At 36.8% G+C, this 21,144-nt stretch overlaps 1 protein-coding gene across 1 annotated transcript in view; it reads right to left on the bottom strand.

Annotated features, from left to right (window-relative positions):
* Kcnh5 (potassium voltage-gated channel subfamily H member 5) overlaps positions 1-21,144 on the bottom strand; it is a 371,827-nt gene that overhangs the window by 51,809 nt on the left and 298,874 nt on the right. The window contains exon 10 of the mRNA XM_008850496.2: positions 10,462-10,658. Within this exon, the coding sequence (XP_008848718.1) occupies positions 10,462-10,658 (197 nt within the window). The remainder of the gene's footprint in view (positions 1-10,461; positions 10,659-21,144) is intronic.

Genomic DNA, 21,144 nt, shown 5'->3' with positions numbered 1-21,144 from the left:
AAAAAGATATTCTAGGGTGCTGGAATCAGTGGGGTTAGCATGCTTTCTGGAAAGGAAAGCAGTCATTGATTTGTGAGCTTGTGTTAGAGCAGGAGTAAGCCAGTTTTCTTACTGTGGCAAAACACAACGCAGGATTAATGATTGCTTCCCCACAGAATAGACAGATAACATCAGGTTGAGGTGATTCCAGAACAGCACCACCAACAGAAAAGGACTCAGCTTTATAGGCGAAAGGGATTCCAAAAGAACCACTACATCAGTCTTCCCATATTACAATTTGTATTAGATAATTCTTTTCTAATTTACTTTTGAGACCGGGTCTCCTGTAGCCCCAACTGGCCTGGAACTCACTATGTAGACCAGGCTGGCCTCCATCTCACAGAGATCCACCTGCCTGTGTCTCTCAGTGCAGGGATTAAAGGTGTGCGCCACCACGACCGGTGTTGTGTTGGTTAATTCTTTAGGGACATTTTTGTATGTTTTAATGGCAATGCTTCTGTTGAGCTTAATCTTTTCATTTATCATCTCTTTCTAGCCACTCTGCTTAGATCCCTCCTCCTCCTCCTCCTCCTCCTCCTCTTCATTCTCCTTCTTCTTGTGGAAATAGAGTCTTGTGGTCTAGCCAAGGCTAGGCTTGAATTCACAGTCATCCTGCCTCAGCTCTCAAGTGCTAGAATTATAAGTATGCATCACCCCGGGTCCAGCTTGTGTTGGTTAATCTTTTTTATCAAATGTTTGTGAAGTTCATACAACATATGTTCAGCATATATAGAACCCCTCCCTAACCTATACCCCCTTACCACTCCCACCTGATTTTACGTGCTCCATCACACACACACACACACACACACACACACACAGACACACACACACACACACTCCACTGAAGCCTCAGTAACCTACCCAGAGTCACATTCTTAAAGAAAACTAACTCTTCCCCTCCCAGTAGATATCAGTTGCCAATAGTTCATCAGCTAAGGTTGGGGTTTCCTATATACACTTCTGTGATGATTAATCGTAATTGTCAATTTGGCTGGATTGAGAGATCCCTAGGAGATTAGTAGAGTACCATTCCGGGTATGTCTGTTAGGACATTTTCAAAGAAGACTGACATGTCTGAAGTGGGAAGGGCCTCCCCTGAATGTGGGCAGCACTGTCAGATATGCTGGCCCCTGGATGGGATAAAGTAGAAAAGAAAGATGCCATCTATTCTATGCAAGCTTGATTCTCCCTGAGCAAGTTCATCTATTTCTGCTGCCATTGCCTGGGTTATCGGACGTCAGTTCTTCAGCCTTTCAACACATCAACACACCATCAATTTATAGATTGCTTTTAGGCCTTCATCCTCAGACTGGTCTCCCTTGTGTGGCTTCCAATTTCTTGGGCTGAGCAGCTACCAAGTTCAGTCTCTCTCCAGGAAGCAGATGGGCTTTGAACCACCCAGTCTCTACTTGTGCTTATCCCTCTTTAAAGTTATACATCTCTTCTGTTGGTTATCTTCCCATGAAGAACCTTGATTAATGGGATTTCACAAATCACTCCATGAGTCTAAGTATGCTTCGCTCCTATCGACAATCATGTGCTGCTCAGAAGTTATTAAATTCAAGAGAGAATGCTGTTGCTACTGTGTATCTGGGGTGATGCAGTCCCACTCAATTTTAAGGTTTAATTTCAATTATTTCTTCACATTTAACTTAACATAGTTAGTTAGTATAGAACAATCACTGTGTCCCCCTAAAATCCATACACTGAAACCGTAACTTCCAATATGGCTTAAGCTCCAGATAGAACTTCCTTGAAGTAAAGTTACATGAGCCATGATGCTGGGTCCCTGGTTCAATGTGATTAACCGTTCTATAAAAAAGGGACACCAGAAAGTTCCCCTGATTGCTCCCCCAATGCACAGCACTAGCAGAAAGGCCATGTGAGCTCCTAGTGTGACAGTGGCCTTTACCTAGTGGGAAGGCCTTCACCAGGTAGTAATGCCACTGACAACTTAGTTTTGAAATCCTACCCTCCATAAGTGTAAAAAAATAAATTTCTATGCTTTAAGCCACCTGGTTTGTTTTATGTTGCTGTAGCAGCCAGATATGTGACTTGTGTGAATATGGGAGTTAAATGAATATTTGTACCAGATCCAAAATTAGCCATGAACTGTATGTGATAGCAATGCAAGGCACAATGTGTCATCACAGACCCTCAAGGAGATGGGTCTCTGAAGCAATGAAGGCATTTCTTGAGACCACAGCTAAAAGGCAACTGTCAGTTTGACACTATTTTTGATTAATGTCTAGTGGACTCCACAACTGTAAAAGTATTAGACCTATTTTCTCTAGAGATACTTGGTTTAGAATTTTGTCTGCATCTGTGACAAATTCAGCAAATCCATGGAGTGAAAGGTGTGGTAATTCTTGAACAAACATCACTGTTACTCTGGAATCACAAAGGAGTTTATACCTACAACTATAATACGCAGGAGGCAGTTAAACGGAAAGTCCCCTTTAGTATACCATTTCAGCCTGCACTGATTTTATTTTAGTTATGTTCTTTTTTGTCATACTTTAGTTAACAAGATTTTGGAATTGGCTGCACAGTAATGTTAATTATCATCCTTAACAAAAAGCCATTCTCTACTCATATTCTTTACTGCCACCATCCGAACAAGCCTCAGATATTTTCAATTCTGTAGAAACCTGGTTTTCTCCCCCACCCTCTCTCTCTTTCTCTCATGAACTAATATGTTTATTGCTCATAATGGTCACCTTTGGTGATAAATTTGTCTATATTTTTCATAATGAATGTGAATGTTAAAATATAATGTTTTGTATTCAATGTGAGAATTTCTCATTCTGTGTATTTATAGTAAATGATGCATTAGCTAGCACTGTTCCTAAAGGTAGTGTCTAATAGCCAAGAGGATGGTGTGATGCAACATTATCAGCCAGGTAATATTTTGCCATAAGCAGTATCTCTTCCTAAATGATGCTGATGTGAAAGGCACAGTGCTTTCCCTAACTTGAGGCCATTTGTAATGCAGGTATAGGGCATGACAACGTCCACCATAGACACTGGATCATGCTCAGGTTGAGAGTGCTATCAAAGATGCTAAATACTACTTATAGCTTTCTTTGTGAAACATATTAAAGCCAGTCTATGAATCACATGTAAATACATGCTATATAATATATGATTTTCTTTCCTACTAAAACTGAACACACTCAAGAATCAAATTTTATGGTCTTCCACAAAAGGCTTTAAATATAACTTTGATACTAGAAATTTCATCAATGTAGGAGTCAAAGAGCATAGATTCTAGTTTAAGCTTTGATAATAACTAAGTAAACCTGAGTGGATCACTTGATTTTCTTAGTCTCAGTTTTTTTTTTCATCTCTCATGAAATAAAGTAGAATAGGTAATTTAGAAAAATCTTTGCTTATTCTAGATTATTCTTCTCTTCGAAATGAAACACTAACCCTCATGTTGTCATCACCTTTCTCGACTCTCCCCGTCTCCTTTCCTGAGGATTCATCTACTTCGGGTTCTTTAAACTTGAGTATAACTTTTCATAGCACTAATCCAAATCTGTTATGATCTCTATTCTGTAGCCTCCAGGAGATGAGATACTGGGAATTCTCCCTCAGTGACCCCTTATTTTTCAGTAAAAGACTGATGAACGTATATTGAATATCCAGTGAGCCAACTAATATAGTCTGTCCCAAATTTCAACAGAATGTCTCATCTGAATATGTACAGAAAATAGCAAAAAAAAAAATCCTTCACGCATCCTATTTAAGTAGTCAGTCTGGAGGGAAATATGTTCCTGCTATCTTGAAAGTGAAGAAAATATTCAGAAATAATTCAAAATCTCAGCCTTAATGCTTAATGTAGTCATAAGTGCTAATGTAACATTTATTTTAAGCTGTAAGGAAATGGAATTCTCTTGACAGCTTTGTAGACAAATACGCCTACCAATTTTAAAATGGTTCTTTTTTTAGGCTCATAAAATGTAGTGTCTCCAGGTTTCAGCATTTTTTACGGAAAAAAAAAGGTTCCAGTATAATTACCAATATATCTGCAGATCTGAGGAACTCTGAGAATACAGATTTGGTTTTATTCTTTATAAAATGTACATAGTTGGTCTTCAAAACTACCATCTTGAATGATTCACTAGGAGGATTCACAGGACCAGATTCAGGGCCATGACCTCCTGCATGGGAAGAACAGAAAGCAAATTCAGCAAAGTGAGGGGTGTATTGGAGAGGCTGGGGAAGCTAGGCAAGAGCCTCCTGGGACCCTCTCCCTAGCTCCTCCAGCAAGAGTGGAAGCAATGCATGTGAAATGTTGTCTACCATGGAATTCACCAGGATGCAGTATCCAGGGTATTTTACTGGGATGGCTCACATAGGTATTCTGCCTGGCCTATTCCAAAATTCTATGCTTCTATCTAAAAAGTAGATAAATTACACTGTTTACTAAAACCACACTGTTTGAATAAATATGTTAAGCATAGAGAAGAACTCATTAGCTAGAGTGGTAGAAGCCTTCTAAAATCCAAGGCCCAAAGTCAACTATATAAGTAAATCATTCAAAGGACAACAGTAATTTCAACTGGATTCACTCTTTACATATAAATGATAAACTTTCCTGAATAACCAATAGACAAAATGATCAGAAATGCAATTTCTTTAAGAGTCCAGTGAGAATCTTTTGAAATTCATCACTTGTTCTGGATTTGCTGAACATATTCTTTGATCCATACCAGCTGACTTGTTCTCAGTCAGTACACATTTACTCTTTTTTCATCCTCCCAAACTGCATCCTAAATTGGCTTAAGAGATAAATACATAAAGTCAGCAAATATTTTGATTCTACTGCTCTTTGATGCCTTTTCTGACCATGTTTAAAACTACAGTGAATTATAAAATTGTGGGTTTTGTCTTTGAAAACACTAGAGAAACCAAGTCCTTTTGTGTAACTTAGACTCTGTCTGACTCACACCTAGGACTTTATTTCCTGCTGTCTCATGAAGCCTGCCGGCCTCCTCTCACAACAGTTACTTCAAATGCATAAAACAAAATGCACAAATTTACAAAGAAAGACATTTTGCTGAAATCCAGTTATCAAAATAATTTAAACTAAGTGGCAACAGGAATCTATGCTCTTTATTAGCACTGTCATATATAGGTATTAGATCCAGTGATTTGATAACCACCATAACTACCTTAATATATACATACATACACATAATGGATATCAGCATCTCTAATAATGATGTTAATTCAAATAGTGGTAAGCAAAACAGCATTTCAGAATATTTTCAAAACATATGTTATGATGTATGATTTATTTTATTTCTTTTTTATATTTTTAAAACATTTATTAAAAATTAAAACAAATCTAGGTAAATTAAAGCTGAATGTTGATGTTTCTAAAAAGGGCATTTAAACACTGGCTTTATAGCAAACAAGTGCTGTCTGTCACTGCTTAAAGACTAAATCAGCCCACCCATCATAACCCAATTCCTGCGATTATTACAGAACTTAAGTAGGAGAGTTTAACTGTATTTGCTTGGCTGGTCTGAATGAAACTAGCCTATGTGACCCTACTTTTTATTGGAAATACCAGGGCCACCACTGCCTACCACAAACACACAAACACCTCCCCAGCACACAGTGCATTCTGTGGTCAATGAATGTACTGTGATTAAAGCATACTAAAAAAGACTTGTAGTTCTTACAGTCATGGATTCAAAACCAGTAACATGCCAGTCTTGGAGAAAAACATGGATTTAATACTGTGTACTACCTTCATATATCAAAGACTAAATGTCTAAAATAGTTTTCTGGATCCAGTTCAAAACAACTTTAAATTCCATATAATGGGAAGAGGACTGGTGTGGAGCTGCAGCCAGGCTAGCCTCTAGCCTGTCCCTTGCTCTCAGATGATGCTTCCTTAGCTGAGGGGCACCCCACTTTTATTTCCATAGGGCAGAGTTGAGCTAGAATAGAGAGAGCAGGCCACAAGTGTATTTACATTTTAGCTGTTCTGGTTGGTCTCGTGCTTAGTCAGGCCTGGCCCAGTGTTTATCTTCTGTTTTGGTACACAAGATGTTGTGTTCTATTATCTTGTTACCAGATTCTTTAAAAGCATATCTGTCAATGATCCTAACAGGAAAATATAGGCATGGTTTTATAAATGGCATTTTGACACTAATCTTAGTTTCAGCAATTAAAGTCTTTTCTACTGCTCTCCTAAACTCTTAGTTTTTATTGAAATGGTCATTTTTTTCTACATTGTTTATTCTGAGTATTTTGATATTTCTAATAACACTATATTTAATTACCAACCCTCACAACCGAAGATAAAGCTAAGTTTCAGTAATAGATAAAATAACAATAAACTTTTCATCATCAAAGTTTCATCGTCAAAGGGTGCAAGCAAAAGTCTCAGGCTTCCAATACCATGAAATCATGGGCTCATCAATTTATCCCATTAGGTCACAGCTGTTCAGCCTAAACTAAGCAGACTTAGCCTTTTGTTTGGGTTTTTGTTTTTTGTTTTTTGTTTTGTTTTTTTTTCGTTTTTTTGTTTTTGTTTTTTTTTTTTTTGAGTACAGAATTTAGTAAGTCAATCAAATAAATTACCAAACTAATTTTATTTCATATAAAAGTTTATATTGTAGATTCTCTAGGGGCAAAAAGAAAGGAAGACCAAGGAATCCAGATTTCAACACAGCAGTCTATAGTTTGAGTAAGAGGCAGGTGCCTTTGACCTTTGGTGTGAACTCACCAGTCTTCACAATAATGGATAGCCTAGCCTGCTCCTGAATGCTCTTTGCCTGGCTCTATAGTCACCTCTTATTTATATGATGCTTTCTGTTTCATAGTAGCTCCCTGGGTGGCAAGTGAAAGAGATTTGCTTTCCATTAAAAGGAAGAGAAGGATTTCTGTCTGAATACCCATTGTTCTTTTCTAACTTGCAGTCCTTTGCTTTTAGCAACTGATACAGGTAAGGCCAATAGGCAGTCACCTGTCTGGTAATACCGCAGTATTTGTTTACTAGCATAGTGTCTATGACTTTTACTATAGGCTGAGTTTTCGTCCTCTATCCCAAGTTAATATCCTTAACTCATAACGTGAGAGCATTAGAAGGTAACTAACTTAGAGGAGGTTATCAGTGTGGTAGCCTCATGATGGGATTAGTGCCCTTATAAGGGGGAATGACAGACTTGCTGGCTCCAGCAGTACCATGAGGACACATTGACAAGATACTAACCTTGAAGAGAGCTCTCACTGGGGAACCAACTGTCCAAATTCTCTATTCTGGCTTCCAAGTCTCCAGAACTATAAGCAATCAATTCTTGTTATTTAATCTAACAAGTGTCTACATCAGTGAATCCCAGTCTCAGAACCTCAGTCTTCTCATGGGTGAAATGGAAATGATTTTTCCTTGTTTGTGTGTTGTTGGCATTTAATAAGATTACTGTACAAAATATGCTGAAGTTCTTGGCTATTTTATTATGACTGATGAAGGCATGGGTGCTTTTACATTACAATGGCAAAGCCGAATAGTTGAAGTTGGGAAACTGATCCTAAAACTTCCATTATTTTGTCCTTGATAGAAAAAGTTTGCTAATTCCTGTTCTGTTAATAAAATTCTTGAAAACTTTTGTTTGTTTAAGAATTAAACAAACAAAAGAATTAAAGTTTAAGAATTAAAGTTCTGTTAAGGGAGCCACATTTGCAAAGCAGGCATCCTATTTTTCTTTAGTGGAGATGAGGGCAGGCAGCCAAAGGATTATCCAGTTCTTCTCTAGTACACCCACTAAAACCGATACACTCAAAAACATTTCCTTTGAGTCATGTACATACTCAAGTGACCAGAGCTGCAATCTACTATGGCTGAGAACTTGGGTTCAAAATCTACTCCCACACTTACCTGAAGCCTATTCTCAATCAATGACCATGATCACTATGGGATCCACAGCGCATTAAGAACATAGTCTTGGTGATACAATTAATAATTGTTCAATGCAATAATGCTTACAACAGCATCGATAAGAACAACTTTTATTAGTAGATCCATGGGAAGTGAGGCGAACGAGCAAATGAGGCGCTAAAAGTTGTAGGTACCTGTGAAGAATGACTGTGGGAAAGCCTGGCTGCTGGCACAAAGGCTAAAGCAACACGAAATGGTCTAAAAATATATTTTGTAGAATCAGAGATTAGAATCCAGTCCTTGGCCCATAAATTACTTGGCAGCTCTGAGTCCCAGTCTCAGAACCTTAACCTTCTTGTACGTGAAATGGAGATTATTTTGCCTTGATTGTGGGAAATGGATATTTAATAAGATTAGTACATAGAAATATGTTGAGCCTAAGCATATAAAATAGGCTGTCAAAATAGCAGTATCACTAATCACTAGAAGATAATTTCTTAAAGTCCTCTTTCACATTTAATTTTTGACAAGAATAATGGGACATAGACTGACGATACATCCTGTTCTCACAATTTTCTAAGTATTAAATAATCCATGAAGATCAGAGGGCTGGAATTATAAAAAAAATTAAAAATTATACAATATATACTAGAAGAAGCCACTGGATATAACCCAGCATACTAGTACCTGCACAGGCAGGCATGTGGTCCACAGATCTTAATTAAAAAGGAAAATTAAACAAGCAGATGTCTGTCTAGTTTGTCTATTGGGGGATCCATGTCCCTATGTGTGTGTGGTGTACACAGGTGTGTGCATGCATTTACCGGTATGTAAGACAGAAAGGAAACAGCCTGGTGATGAACTGATTTTGAAGAAAGGTAATTTTTAATCATGGTTTATTTGAACTATCCATCCTTGAGATCTTCTGATATATTGTGAATATATCAGTTTGTTACTTAATATTAATCCCTCTTGTCCTGAGTTTCTTCATATGTTTAGAGGAAGAAATAATTCCCTATCTTATTTCATGGGAATATGATAATACAAAATGAGATCTTGTGTAAAAACTGTTTTGAAAAGTACAGTGAAAATATACGTCCTGTAAAATGTAATGATGATGGATAAGCATTTTAGATTAGCAAAATTCCAAATAGGATCAATTTTCACATGGCGAACATTTAGTATGAACACAGGAGTTTCAAAGAGAGCAATTAAAGGTAGGAACTGATTTAAAAAAAAAAAAAAAAAAAAAAAAAAAAAGCTGCCTGTGGATGAAGTCACTCCAGAAAGGAGAGCATGGCCAAAGTGCTGTGGAGTCCCTAAGAGAAGGCAGGAACAGTGGTTCCTATTCGTTTCATGTTTGGGCCCCTCCCACATGCATTACTGAGTTAAGGTTTAATTGCTTGTGTTTCATACATTATGCACACCTAAAGCTTTGTGAGCAGAGGGAGTTAGTGTTTCATCTCTGTTCTCTATAGCTATTTACTTGTCCTGAAGTTTCTAGATGTTCAATGACAGTTTGTTAACAAAGTATAACCCAAAACCATTGTTCAAATACATATCAAATGTTTTAATACAGCTGGTAGAATTTTCATTCCTGCTGATCTCCCGTTAGCTTAAAATTCTGAGTAAGAATTAGATTGATTTAATTGTGTCATTTCTACATTGCTACAATATAGACCTTAATTTTTCTCTTGATTGGGCTTGTTTTCCTTCAAGTTAACTACAGGAACAGTTTTATTTAAAAGGTTTTGGAAAGGAAGGGTCATTATTCCAAAATTTTTCACTATAGACAGGCAATCATTTAATATGAAATTCCTCAGGTGCAGTTATCTAAATGTGTATTTCATTCTTGGGAATAGAAAAGTCCTAGCTGATGCCCAATGGCCTATAAATCAGAGTGAAGAGATTTCTTTATGCAAATTAAATTTGTGGTCACTCTCATAATAAAAAAGAAAATGGTAACGAAGATTAAATTTTCAGCAGCACTACAACGTAAAGGAATCCTATACCTATTTGCAGGGTATGCAGTGTAGCTAATTAATTTTTGAGATAGTGTTTTTTGAAATAACCGATGAAGAGTAAGCTGAGTGAGTTGATTATTAAATGAGAAAAAAGGTTTGAAGAGCATTGGGAATATAAAATAGGTAACCAGTTTAGTCAACCGTAACTACCATTAAAGAATTCCATATAATGAGGAAGACACTGTTGTTCCTTTTACAACAGGGTTATAAACTCTGGGAACCAACTATGCTATTGTACAGTTTCTAGTTCATTTGTTTCTCTCCAAGACTGTTTTCCACTTTGCATCTTAAATGACGAAGTTCAAATATTTATTAATATAATCAGAGTGTCTTCTACCTTAAAAATAAAGAAAATATAAATGAAGGGAAAGAAAATTACATCACTCTATGCTGATGGGAATATACGGCTTCAAAATCAAAGCTTCTCTGTTCTTAGGTCCATAGGGCATAGCCTGTTAACCCTTTAAATACCAGTAAGAGAAAGTAGATGCAACATACCCGCTTCCTTAGATTGCAAGTGAGAGTGAGGTTCCTTGAGAATGAGTTTGCAAAAGCCGTATAAAAGTCAAGGACTTTGAGCAAGGCTTCTCGCTTAATGATGTGCAGGTCACAGTATGTCAAGGCCCGGACATTGGCACACGCATGAGCTAGAGTAGTTTCCTTCCAGAAGATGTCCCCAAAAACATCACCTTTCCCTAGAAAGCAGGATAAGACAATAGTTTCTACCATATTCACTACTGTTACATGGATTAATAGATGGTAACACCCTCCATAAATTAGGACATAACCCCCTCTGTATGCATTACAGCACACACACGTTCACGTTGTGAGTAACATCACCTTGATTTCAGTTCCTGATGGAAACTTCGAGTAGATTTAAAACATGCAATGCATCAGAGAAACTAAATACCTGATTTCAACAAATAATTTCATTATCTTTTGCAACCTTAACTTTTTCCATTCTGAGTAGAAAGAGCAAAAATGACTTCCTAGATTTTTTTTCTTTCTCTTGCTCTTTCTGGGGAGAAAATATTCAATATTGAGTACTGAGTACTGTGCTCCAAACAGACTAAAATTTGTCATGTCTTAGTCCCCGAATACGCCTTTCCCTCTCCTGCAGGCAAACCCGATAGGGTCTCAGGGTCCAACCCCAGAGTTCCTAAACCATGATCCCTAAGTTCTAGAAACTGAGTTGAGTGAAGTAGAAAGGACTACCCATTTGTTATCCACAAAATTTGCTAAACACTAGGCTACAGTCAAATGTGGATGACTTTTTAAAATTTTAGAGTTGCACAAATTACCTATTCACCAAACTCTGATAGCCCAAGAGCATTCTCCATTCCAATAAGAAGTGCTTATTTCCACAACATAAGGAAATGCCAACTGTCAGCAGTCCCTAAAGGCCTTTCTGCTGAGGCAGTTCCTTGAGGGCCCCTAGCTTCTAGAGTACAGTCATCTGCTTTCTTTGTTCTATTTCTTCTATAAAATGTTAAAATGGAGAAGATAAGAGGAATATACTCAAGTGGGAAAAGATTTCCTAGAGGCATTCCACGGATGATTTATTCTTTCTGCATCCTAACTACAGAGATGAACAAATACCTATTCACATAGTGCAGATAAAAATCAGAACAGGGGAAAAGAAATATCCTATACAACCCCTCAGGACAGTTACATCATCAGGGAGAGGAGCATGTAACCAGAGAAGTAAGAGGAACAGACATAGAAATGGAGAGGTTGCGTGAGTATTTAACAGATTCTTTGCCCAAACAGGCAGCTGAGAAACTTAAACCACAGAGCTGGAGCCTCAACCTTAAGAGTCACTCTAGGACAGAAGCTGGCAACATGTACATTACTGAAGACAGTGCTTAGGGCACCTGTCATCACACGATCAGCACAAACCAACCACAATAGGCACTTAATTAATTTTCAGCTATTCACTTGTTTCTGGACTCTCCAAAAACTCTTGTAGTTGGTGACACTGATGACAGACTCAGGTGTCTGATAGCTACACATTTGTCCAAGTAAAGAACATGAGACACCAAGTAGCTAAATAGAGTCTCCAGGGACACAGCTTCATGATAACCCCAGGGAGACCAGGGAAAGAATTCTGAAAGAGTAACTCCATGTCCTATTATAGAGATGAATTTAAGAGACCTGTATGTGGCAATCTCTTTAAGTTAGCAATTCTAATTATAAGCATTTACTCTGCTTGCATTATCAGAAGGTCTAAATTTACCTATGAAAATGTTACAGAAGTAATATTTATAATGTCCAGTGAAGTGGAATAAGATTAAAGGTCAATAAAAAATAAATTATGAAACATTAGACATCCTCTAAATAGCATAGATTTTAAAAAATAATATGCAGATGTGTTTACATTACATGAAATAACAAAATCATAATATCAAACCATACAGTACAATTACATTTTATGTACTACACATCAGTCATACATATACATCAAGCTTAAAAGTAAACACATCAATATGGTAATTTCCCTCAATACTACTTCCAATGGATAGATTTTGTATTAAATTTTATATGTATTCTTTTGTAAATGGAAGGGTTTAATAATTTCAAAATTAAAATAGTCCCTGGTGCTACAAAAATGTTTTAAACAAGGCTGTTTTGATCCACCCCCGTTCCTTTACCACTAATATTATGACAGCTTCTGTACTTTCTTGTTACTCATTTCTTTTAGATAAAAATATGGATTATATTTCTTTCTGATTGATATCTATGACCCTTTCTCAAATTACATGTTATCATCTCTGACCCACTTGTAAGTGCTCAGGCATCTGACTTTCAGGCCTGGTACACTGCAATAATAACTATACATCTGACTTTCAGGCCTGGTACACTGCAATAATAACTATACATCTGACTTTCAGGCCTGGTACACTGCAGTAATAACTATACATCTGACTCAGTAGCTTCATTTGTAAGGATTAGTGAAAAGATAAGAACTATTACAAGTGACACTCAGGGTGGTGCTATTAATCATGGCTCTAGAGCAAAAAGAATCATATATTCCAAAGCAATAGAAATTATAAAGATATTTTAAAATATCATTAACAAAGGCTTAAAAATCATTTTTGAGATAACATACAAAAATGTTTACCTTATAATATTAAATTAAAAATTGGCATAAAAATTATGTGACTAATGGCACAGCTATAATTAAGTATGTAAAGAAAAACAAAGGTACCCCAAAATCATCTACCATTTTATAATCATGGAGAGATCAATCTATGATGCAGTATGAATAATATGGAGCCAGAACACTAATTCATAACAAACTTTACCCCTTACTTCTCCAAAAATATTAGAGAAATATATCAGAATTAACAAACGTGGATAATTCTACTCCTATTATCAGAATTGTTAATACATAACCCAATCCTTACTGCTTCATGGAACAGAATTTCCAGGAGAATATGTGATAGATAAACTGTATATTGGCCTAATCAATCACAATGCAATAATTGGCCTAATCATTAATACAATAAATAAAATGTATTTACTTTATCAGGTATGTCACCTAATATATAATTCAATTCACAGCAATCTTTTATGGCATTTCTGGGAAGACAGTAATCTTGCAAGCCAATTAATTATTTACCAGGTGCAACAAAGCCCATTAATGTTTTTCTTCAAGGCATACTATGCACATTTATACAATCTGAAAAAAAATCATATATTGTGGACAAGTGAGAGTATGCATGGAATATCCAATAATAATATATCATTTGACATTGCAAAAATTTTATACTCTTTCAAGGATAAAAGATCTATTCATTTTCATGACTATAGAATATTTGATGCTAGTTTTTAGGTCAGTTCCTGCTGAGTACAAGTAGTCTCAGCCATGAACATTTTACAACTTAGGCGAACTATCCTCCCTCAAAGCCCTAAAATAGTAGAAAAGCTCACACTCAACAGGAAAGTTGTTATTTGGTCTATTTATATTTTTCTCAGTTCTTTACATCAAGAATTATGAAGTATTTCACTGCTAAATCACAGGAAACAGGACTGGAAAATAGAAGTTAATATTAAGCATTCTTATAGTAGGAAGATATAATATTTAAAGACCAAACAGAGATCTAGTTACAGCACAATTAAAGAAGTAATACAAACCATCACCTGCTAGGTGATTGTGGTCCTCTGTGGGGCTGGATTAGCAGCCAGATTTGTTTATTTTCTTGAGACACATTATGTAGTGATTAATGATGTGGGGAAAAAATACATAACAATTATCAGCAAAAATAACTACTTAATCCAACAGATCCTTAAAATATCATTTGGGTGGTTTCCTGAGGGTGTATTTGGAAGTATGATAATGGTTATATTTAATGATTCTTTTGTACAGCGGACTTAACCCATTCGTAATACTCATTCTTCTTGAAATAAATTTTCTTTTATATACTTGAGATTTACAACATAATGCCTTGGGGTCCATACATATAATTAAATGGTTACCGTAGTGAAGCATATCTATCATTTCACAGAGTGACTATGTATGCCTGTGTGTTGGCCAAGAGCAGCTAAAATCTACCCATTTAACCACAATCTCTAAAACCTACAGCATATACTCAAGAGGAAGCAAATGGAACCAAAACTTGGCAGCACAGAAAATCACCAAGTCATAAAAGTAGAAAAACAATAGAAGGAAGGAACAAAGGAGATACAAAGAGCTAGAAGACAAATAACCAGGAAGCTATCGTCCACCCATCAACAAGAACCTTGAATGGAAACGGATTCAACAATCCAATTAAAGGCACAGAGTGCTTGAGTGGATTTGTAAAAAAACTGTATGCTGCCTATGGTTGACCCATTTTATTGGATACTTACAGGCTGAAGCTTAATAGTTGTAAGAATTCCATGAAACAGTGATGAAAAGAGAACAGAGGCAGTTATGTAAGAAAAGACAGACTTCAAGGAACAAACTATCACAAGGGATAAAGAAGGCCATCACTTAAAAGACCCACTCCATCAAGAATATATAACAATTGAAAATATATGCACTCAATAGTGGCACACATACATATATAAAGCAAATATTCATGGATAGGAGGGAAGAAGGAAGCAGCAAGATGATACTATTAGAGGACTTTAGTGTCCCACATTCAACAATGGATAGATCAACTAGAAAGAAAATTAATAAGGAAATACTGGACTGAACAATATTTTATTTCTGAGTCAGTTCATCACTGTTACCATTGCATTGACTCATAAACTTCATTATGAACACACATTAAGAATTTACAACTTTAAGCTTTCCAAATCTATGTCCTCAAATGGATTTTGATTATTTATATGCTATAAGCACCATTAAGTAATACTTTAGAGAAAATAAGAAAAAAAATGACAATAAATATTAAAGTTAAGAAATTGTATGAGTATATTATGGAGGCAGAACAGTCACTGTGATGAACAGTGCTCATTGTCAACTTGGAAGAATTTAGAATCACCTGGGAGTTGGGCCTGTGGGCATTTCTGTGGGGGATTATTTTAATTACTTTAATTGAGGTGGGACTACTCACCCACTGTGGGCAGCACCATTCCCTAGTTCCCTAGAGGATCCTCGACTTTATAAGAGGGGAGAAAGTGAGCTGAGCACTAGAATGCATACATGAATTAATCACTCTTTTATCTGACTGTGGCTACAATCCAACCACCTGTTTAAGCTCTTGATACCTTGACTTTCCTGCCATGGTGGACTGTAACCTGAAGTGGGAACTGAAATACACCCTTAAGCTTCTTTTTCAGAATATTTTATCACAGCAACTGGGAAAGAAATGAAGACAGTTATGTTTAAGAAGGTGGAGTCATGCACAGCGGTGCACAACTTTAGTCCTAGCACTTGGGAGGCAGAGGCAGGCAGAGCTCTGTGAGTTCAAAGCCAGCCTGGTCTACATAGTGAGTTCCAGGCCAGCTGGGGCTACAGGGAGAACCTGCCTCAAAAAGACCAAAAAAAAAAAGGAAGAAGAAGAAGAAGAAGAAGAAGAAGAAGAAGAAGAAGAAGAAGAAGAAGAAGAAGAAGAAGGGGAAGAAGAGGAGGAGTAGGACGAGGAGGAGGAGGAGGAGGAGGAGGAGGAAGAAGAAGAAGAAGGTGGAAGAAGTACTACAGGTTCAGGATATTCTTCGGTAATATTATTGTTAAGAATAGATTACATATAAAATTATATATGCAGACTAAAATTTGAATATATATATAAATGACATATAACTATCAAATTATATAGATTATATGTGGAAATCCAAACATTGCTAAATCAAGAAAGTAACATAAAAAGAAATCAAAGCAAAAAATTCCATTGAAATCAGTTATTCCTTGAAACTTTTGTGCTTTCTTTTCTGAGAAAGAACTTAGAGCTGAGCTAGAAGCCACAGCATGCACTGCAGCCCCAGCCAGGAAGGACAGACAGCAGGATTGGGAATTCAAGGTTGGTCTGGACTACATTGTAAGACCCTGTCTGAAAACAAAAGAAAATAATTTGGAGTTGAATCTTACAATAATGTTCATATTAGAACTAAATCTCACAACTTTTGATTGCTTGAAGAGGGCAAACAAATGTCTGTTCATCTGTATTTTTACTTTCTTTATCACTGTGACCAATTATCTGACAAAAAGCAACCTAATGGAGAAAGGGTTTATTTTGGTTCACAGCTCAAGGAATGGAGTCTGTCATGGCAGGGAAGTCATGGAGCAGGAACAGCTTGGTCCTTGATAGCAGGCAGGAAACAGATGGCTGCGCTCAGCTAGCTTCCTCCGTCTACATTTTACTGAGCTCAGAACTCCAGTACATGGGATGGTGCTGTCCACATCCTAACTGGGTCTTTCCAGTTATATCTCTCTGGAAACACGCTCACAGACATACTCAAGGATGTACCTAGTTAATGCCCTATGTAGTACCCTTAATCCAACCACACTGGCAATCAAAATTAGCCACTACTTCACTGAATTAATGTATCTGATGGTAACTTATTGCTTCCACAATGCCACTGCTGGATATATATATTCAAAACAAGTGAAATCTGAATCTCAGATATTTATACTCTCTCTGTGGCATTATTCAAAATAATAAGATAAATGCCCACTGAAACACGAGTACATAAAGAAAATGAGTTAGATGCACACAATAGAATATTACTCAATATTTAATATTTAAAAAGAGGGAAATCTGCCATTTCCAGGAACACGATGAACCTGGAAGACATGATTCTAAATATAATAATCTTGACTCAGAAGCACAAATATCTGAAGATTTCACTTACAGACAGCCTCTCTCTCTGCTTTGTGGAGCCAATCATTCTAGTTGTTGGCAAAAGGAAAGCCATTCTTAGGAATTAAAGCAAAATCTCATTCTATAGCTATACTTAGATTTTGCCGCTATGGCCAATGACCATAGAGTATAAGAAATGAGTGACTGATTATACTGTCCTGAGTTACTTCCTATTCCTCCCCTTCTTTGCTTTGTCCCAAGTGTCCAAATACCAGTAGGAAAAAAAAATTTCTTCAGTCCAAAATAGATCTACACCAAAGCTAGAAATTTTAAGGAAATGTATTTTATTATCGGCATTTGACAACAGAGAAAACAGGTGTTGTCATGATGACACACAGAGGAAATGGAAATTGTGTAAACTGAGCACATCAGAGTTTCATACTCAAGATTAAAACAATTATGAAAACAGTTCAATGGAAAACTAAAGTATTATACTAGTGTATTAGTTACTTTTCTGCTGCTGTAATAAGACACAACAACCAAGGTAACTTATAGAAGGAAGAGTTTGTCTGAGCTTATGGTTCCAGGAGTAAGAGCCCATAATGGTATGGCAGAAGGAGGTGACTAGAGCAGAAAGATGAGTGATTGCTTCTTCCAGCAGGTACAGGAAGCAGAGAATAACTGGAAATCTGGCAAGGAAGAATTTTCACAGCCAACTCCCATTGACACATTTCTTCCAGAGAAAGAGTCCCACCATAGACAGATAAAAATGAGCAAGAACTCAAATGCTCCCAGTGCAGGGATGAGAAAACAGGTAAAAGATGAAAGTAGGATACCATAGAAGCCCTGCAGTCACTGGAAGCACCTAAATCTGGTCTAAGGCAAGAAAAAGAAGACTAAAGGAAGCTGGGGAAATAAGAGACAGACAACTAAAGACAAGCAATAAAGCATTCTAAACAAAGAAGAGGTGATGCAAAAGAAGTTAGAAAGAACTTGGTAGAACTCAGGGAGCTTCCAGCAATTCAATATGGCAAGAGCATGGTGGGAAAGGGAATGACGCAAATCAGCATAACACGGAGGAGGGAGAAAGCAGGGCCTCGGCGGCCTAGTCAGCACAGTCAGCAGTCATACTTTATCTTCAAAGTGCTAGAAAGCTGTGGTAGACATCCTAAGGAGATGGACGCTACACGCTGGGGTGGTGACTATGATGGCAGCATAGATAGAACTGGAGGTTATGCTGAGGACAGACTGTGGGCAGTGATGCTTAGACCAAAAATGCTATGGACAGTAGTAATAGCAACTGATCTAAAAGATAATATTGAGAGATAACGAGGAATGGGCTAGGTGATGGCGCATCAGGTAAAGCGCTTGCCTTGCAAGCACAAGGATCTGAGTTTCATCTCTAGAACTCTCCTTAAAAAATGCAAGGCAGGATGGCATACACTTAACTATTCCAGAATTGAGGAGGTGAAGACAGGAAGGTTGGGACACATTGGGCTCCCAGTCTTGCTTACTTGGCAAGTTTCAGACCCATTAGAGGTACTGGGTCAAAAAATAAGGTGGATTATAGATGAAGAACAAAACTCAAGGTTATTCTGTCTCCTCAGTGCATGTACACACACACACACACACATACACACACACACACACACACACACACACACACACACGAGAGAGAGAGAGAGAGAGAGAGAGAGAGAGAGAGAGAGAGAGAGAGGTACCAAGCAAATACAATAAATAAGGCTTAGTTTTAAAATTGCGAGAGAGATTGACATTAAGCCTAAACCACCAGAATGATAAATATGATCCTTTCATGTTTTCAATGATATTTACAGAATAAGGAACTCTAAAGTAAACAGTTTCAGTCCTAGATAAATTAAGTCATAAACACTGTTTAAATGTTTAAAGGCAAATCAATTGAAACAATGCAAACACAAATTTCAAGAAAAAAGAGCACACAAGTTAATCTAAATTATTGATGCTTATCTTCATAATGTGAAGGTCAAAACTGTATGTCTCACAGTTCATCTAAAACACTGATATACAGAAAGAAAAAAGAAAGAAAATAATGCTCTGGAACTCAAGGCACAAAGCACTTGACTTCTAATACCAAGTGTACAGAAAACAGTATTAATTAGTGCTCAAATGTCTCAAAACAGCAAAATATTATTCATTCACATCTTGGATTTGTTTTTTGGGAAATAAAATTAAGGTACAGATTTAGAATTTTGATAGCAGTAATTTATGTTTTATCTGAAAAAGCACAAATGTTTACAAGACCTGAATCTTAAATAACCGATTATAATTAAAGTAATATTTATTCTGACCTAACCTAGCTTCCTTATATTTCTAAATTCCATCTTTCTTTCATCTTTCCTCTCTTATGCGTCCTCCTCCCAGACTTCTATTAATATCTAACCCCCAACTAAACCCTGTATAAACAATCAGAGTTCTAATCATAGTTAGGAAGTTGAAGTTAAAATTGAAAGACTTAAGGCAGAGATTGCCTTTGTTTAAGAGTCGACCCCTGTGAATCTAATCATCAATAAAGACAAGAGAAAAGAAGAAATGTTAATAAAGCAAAACATTGTCTTAGAGGAAGGTCTCTCATTAGTAGGAAGATGCTATTTTTACAGTGCCTGAAAGGTACAATACACTCGTCAAGACATTTAGAAGTAACCTGGCTATTTCAACCACACCAATAAATCTGTTCACACTAAGTAATTATAGAGTAGGAACTACAGAGTAAGAAGACATTAATGAATATAAAATTTGTATGCATCATGAACTTAATTTGGAATTCTTTGTGTTTCATAAAAAGTGGGAAGGTCAAAGGAAAAAGGAAGCGTGGAGGTGTAAGAACTGAAAGATCTTCAAGTTGGAAAAAGACATGAACTGCAATTATATTCATATGCCCTATTTAGAGAAACATCTTGAAGCCATCCCCCAGTGTTAAAAACGGAGGTATTTGTTGACTGCACTTTTTTTTTAATCTTTCCACTAATTAGTTATGCTTTAGAACTTACTCATTAAACTCTTTGGAACTTTTGGCACAATAAAGAATTACGTCCCTGCCAAGAGACTGTATAGAGGCCAGGATCCAAAATAGTAAGACTGCACCTCTTTTTTAATCCATATATTCTAATTAATTTTAAAATGACCTCCCTTTCCTACCTTTCATCTGGCAAATGAATTCATAATAAGGATAACAAGGTTGCTGAATGAAGTTATAGAAATCTGAACAATTGACTCATTATGGTAAAAGAAAAAGAGGGAAGGGAAGGGGAAGAGGAAAGAAGGGAGGGCAGGAGAGATGAAGGGAGACGAGGGGGTAGAAGGAGAAACAGAGGGGAAGAAGGTCGACTACAGTGTATGCATGCATCCTGGTAATCTATGAAACTTCTTTGAAATTGGAGTTATTTCAGAATTAAACTAATAAAAATAAGAAAGGGAATAGAAATAAATGGTAAAGTGAGAAAAGAACAGTCATATGACTTGCAAGGGGTGATGCTAGTGAGCTTGCATCTTTCTCCTTTCTTAATGGATCTTGAATGTTTAAAAAGAAATCCTACTCTAATTGCCTCTTGGATGTAGTCTCTCTTGCGTCCCATCAAAAGAAGAAAAAAGGGAGCTGGATGGAAAGATGGCTCAGCACTTAAGAGCACTGACTGTTCTTGCAGGGGATGTGGGTTTGACCCCCCAGCACCCACATGGCCACTAACAACCATCCATAACTCTAGAGCCAGGGGATCTGACACCCTCTTCTGACCTCCATGGGCATTGCATGACATGGGTGCACTTACATACCTGAAGGCAATAAATACATTCATACACATAAAAATAATAACATATTTTTTCAAAAGGAGAAAAAAGGTTGTCAGAGAGGTGTCCACATCATTTGACTCATTAAGTCAGATAAAAACAGCTCAGGAATCCCAAGAGTTTTGAGAAGGAA

The sequence above is a fragment of the Nannospalax galili genome, unplaced genomic scaffold, assembly GCF_000622305.1.
Source record: "Nannospalax galili isolate Female #2095 unplaced genomic scaffold, S.galili_v1.0 scaffold144, whole genome shotgun sequence".
In the NCBI taxonomy this organism is placed as follows: Eukaryota; Metazoa; Chordata; class Mammalia; order Rodentia; family Spalacidae; genus Nannospalax; species Nannospalax galili.
Note: the sequence above shows the minus strand (reverse complement) of the source record. Positions and strands in the feature narration are given on the sequence as shown.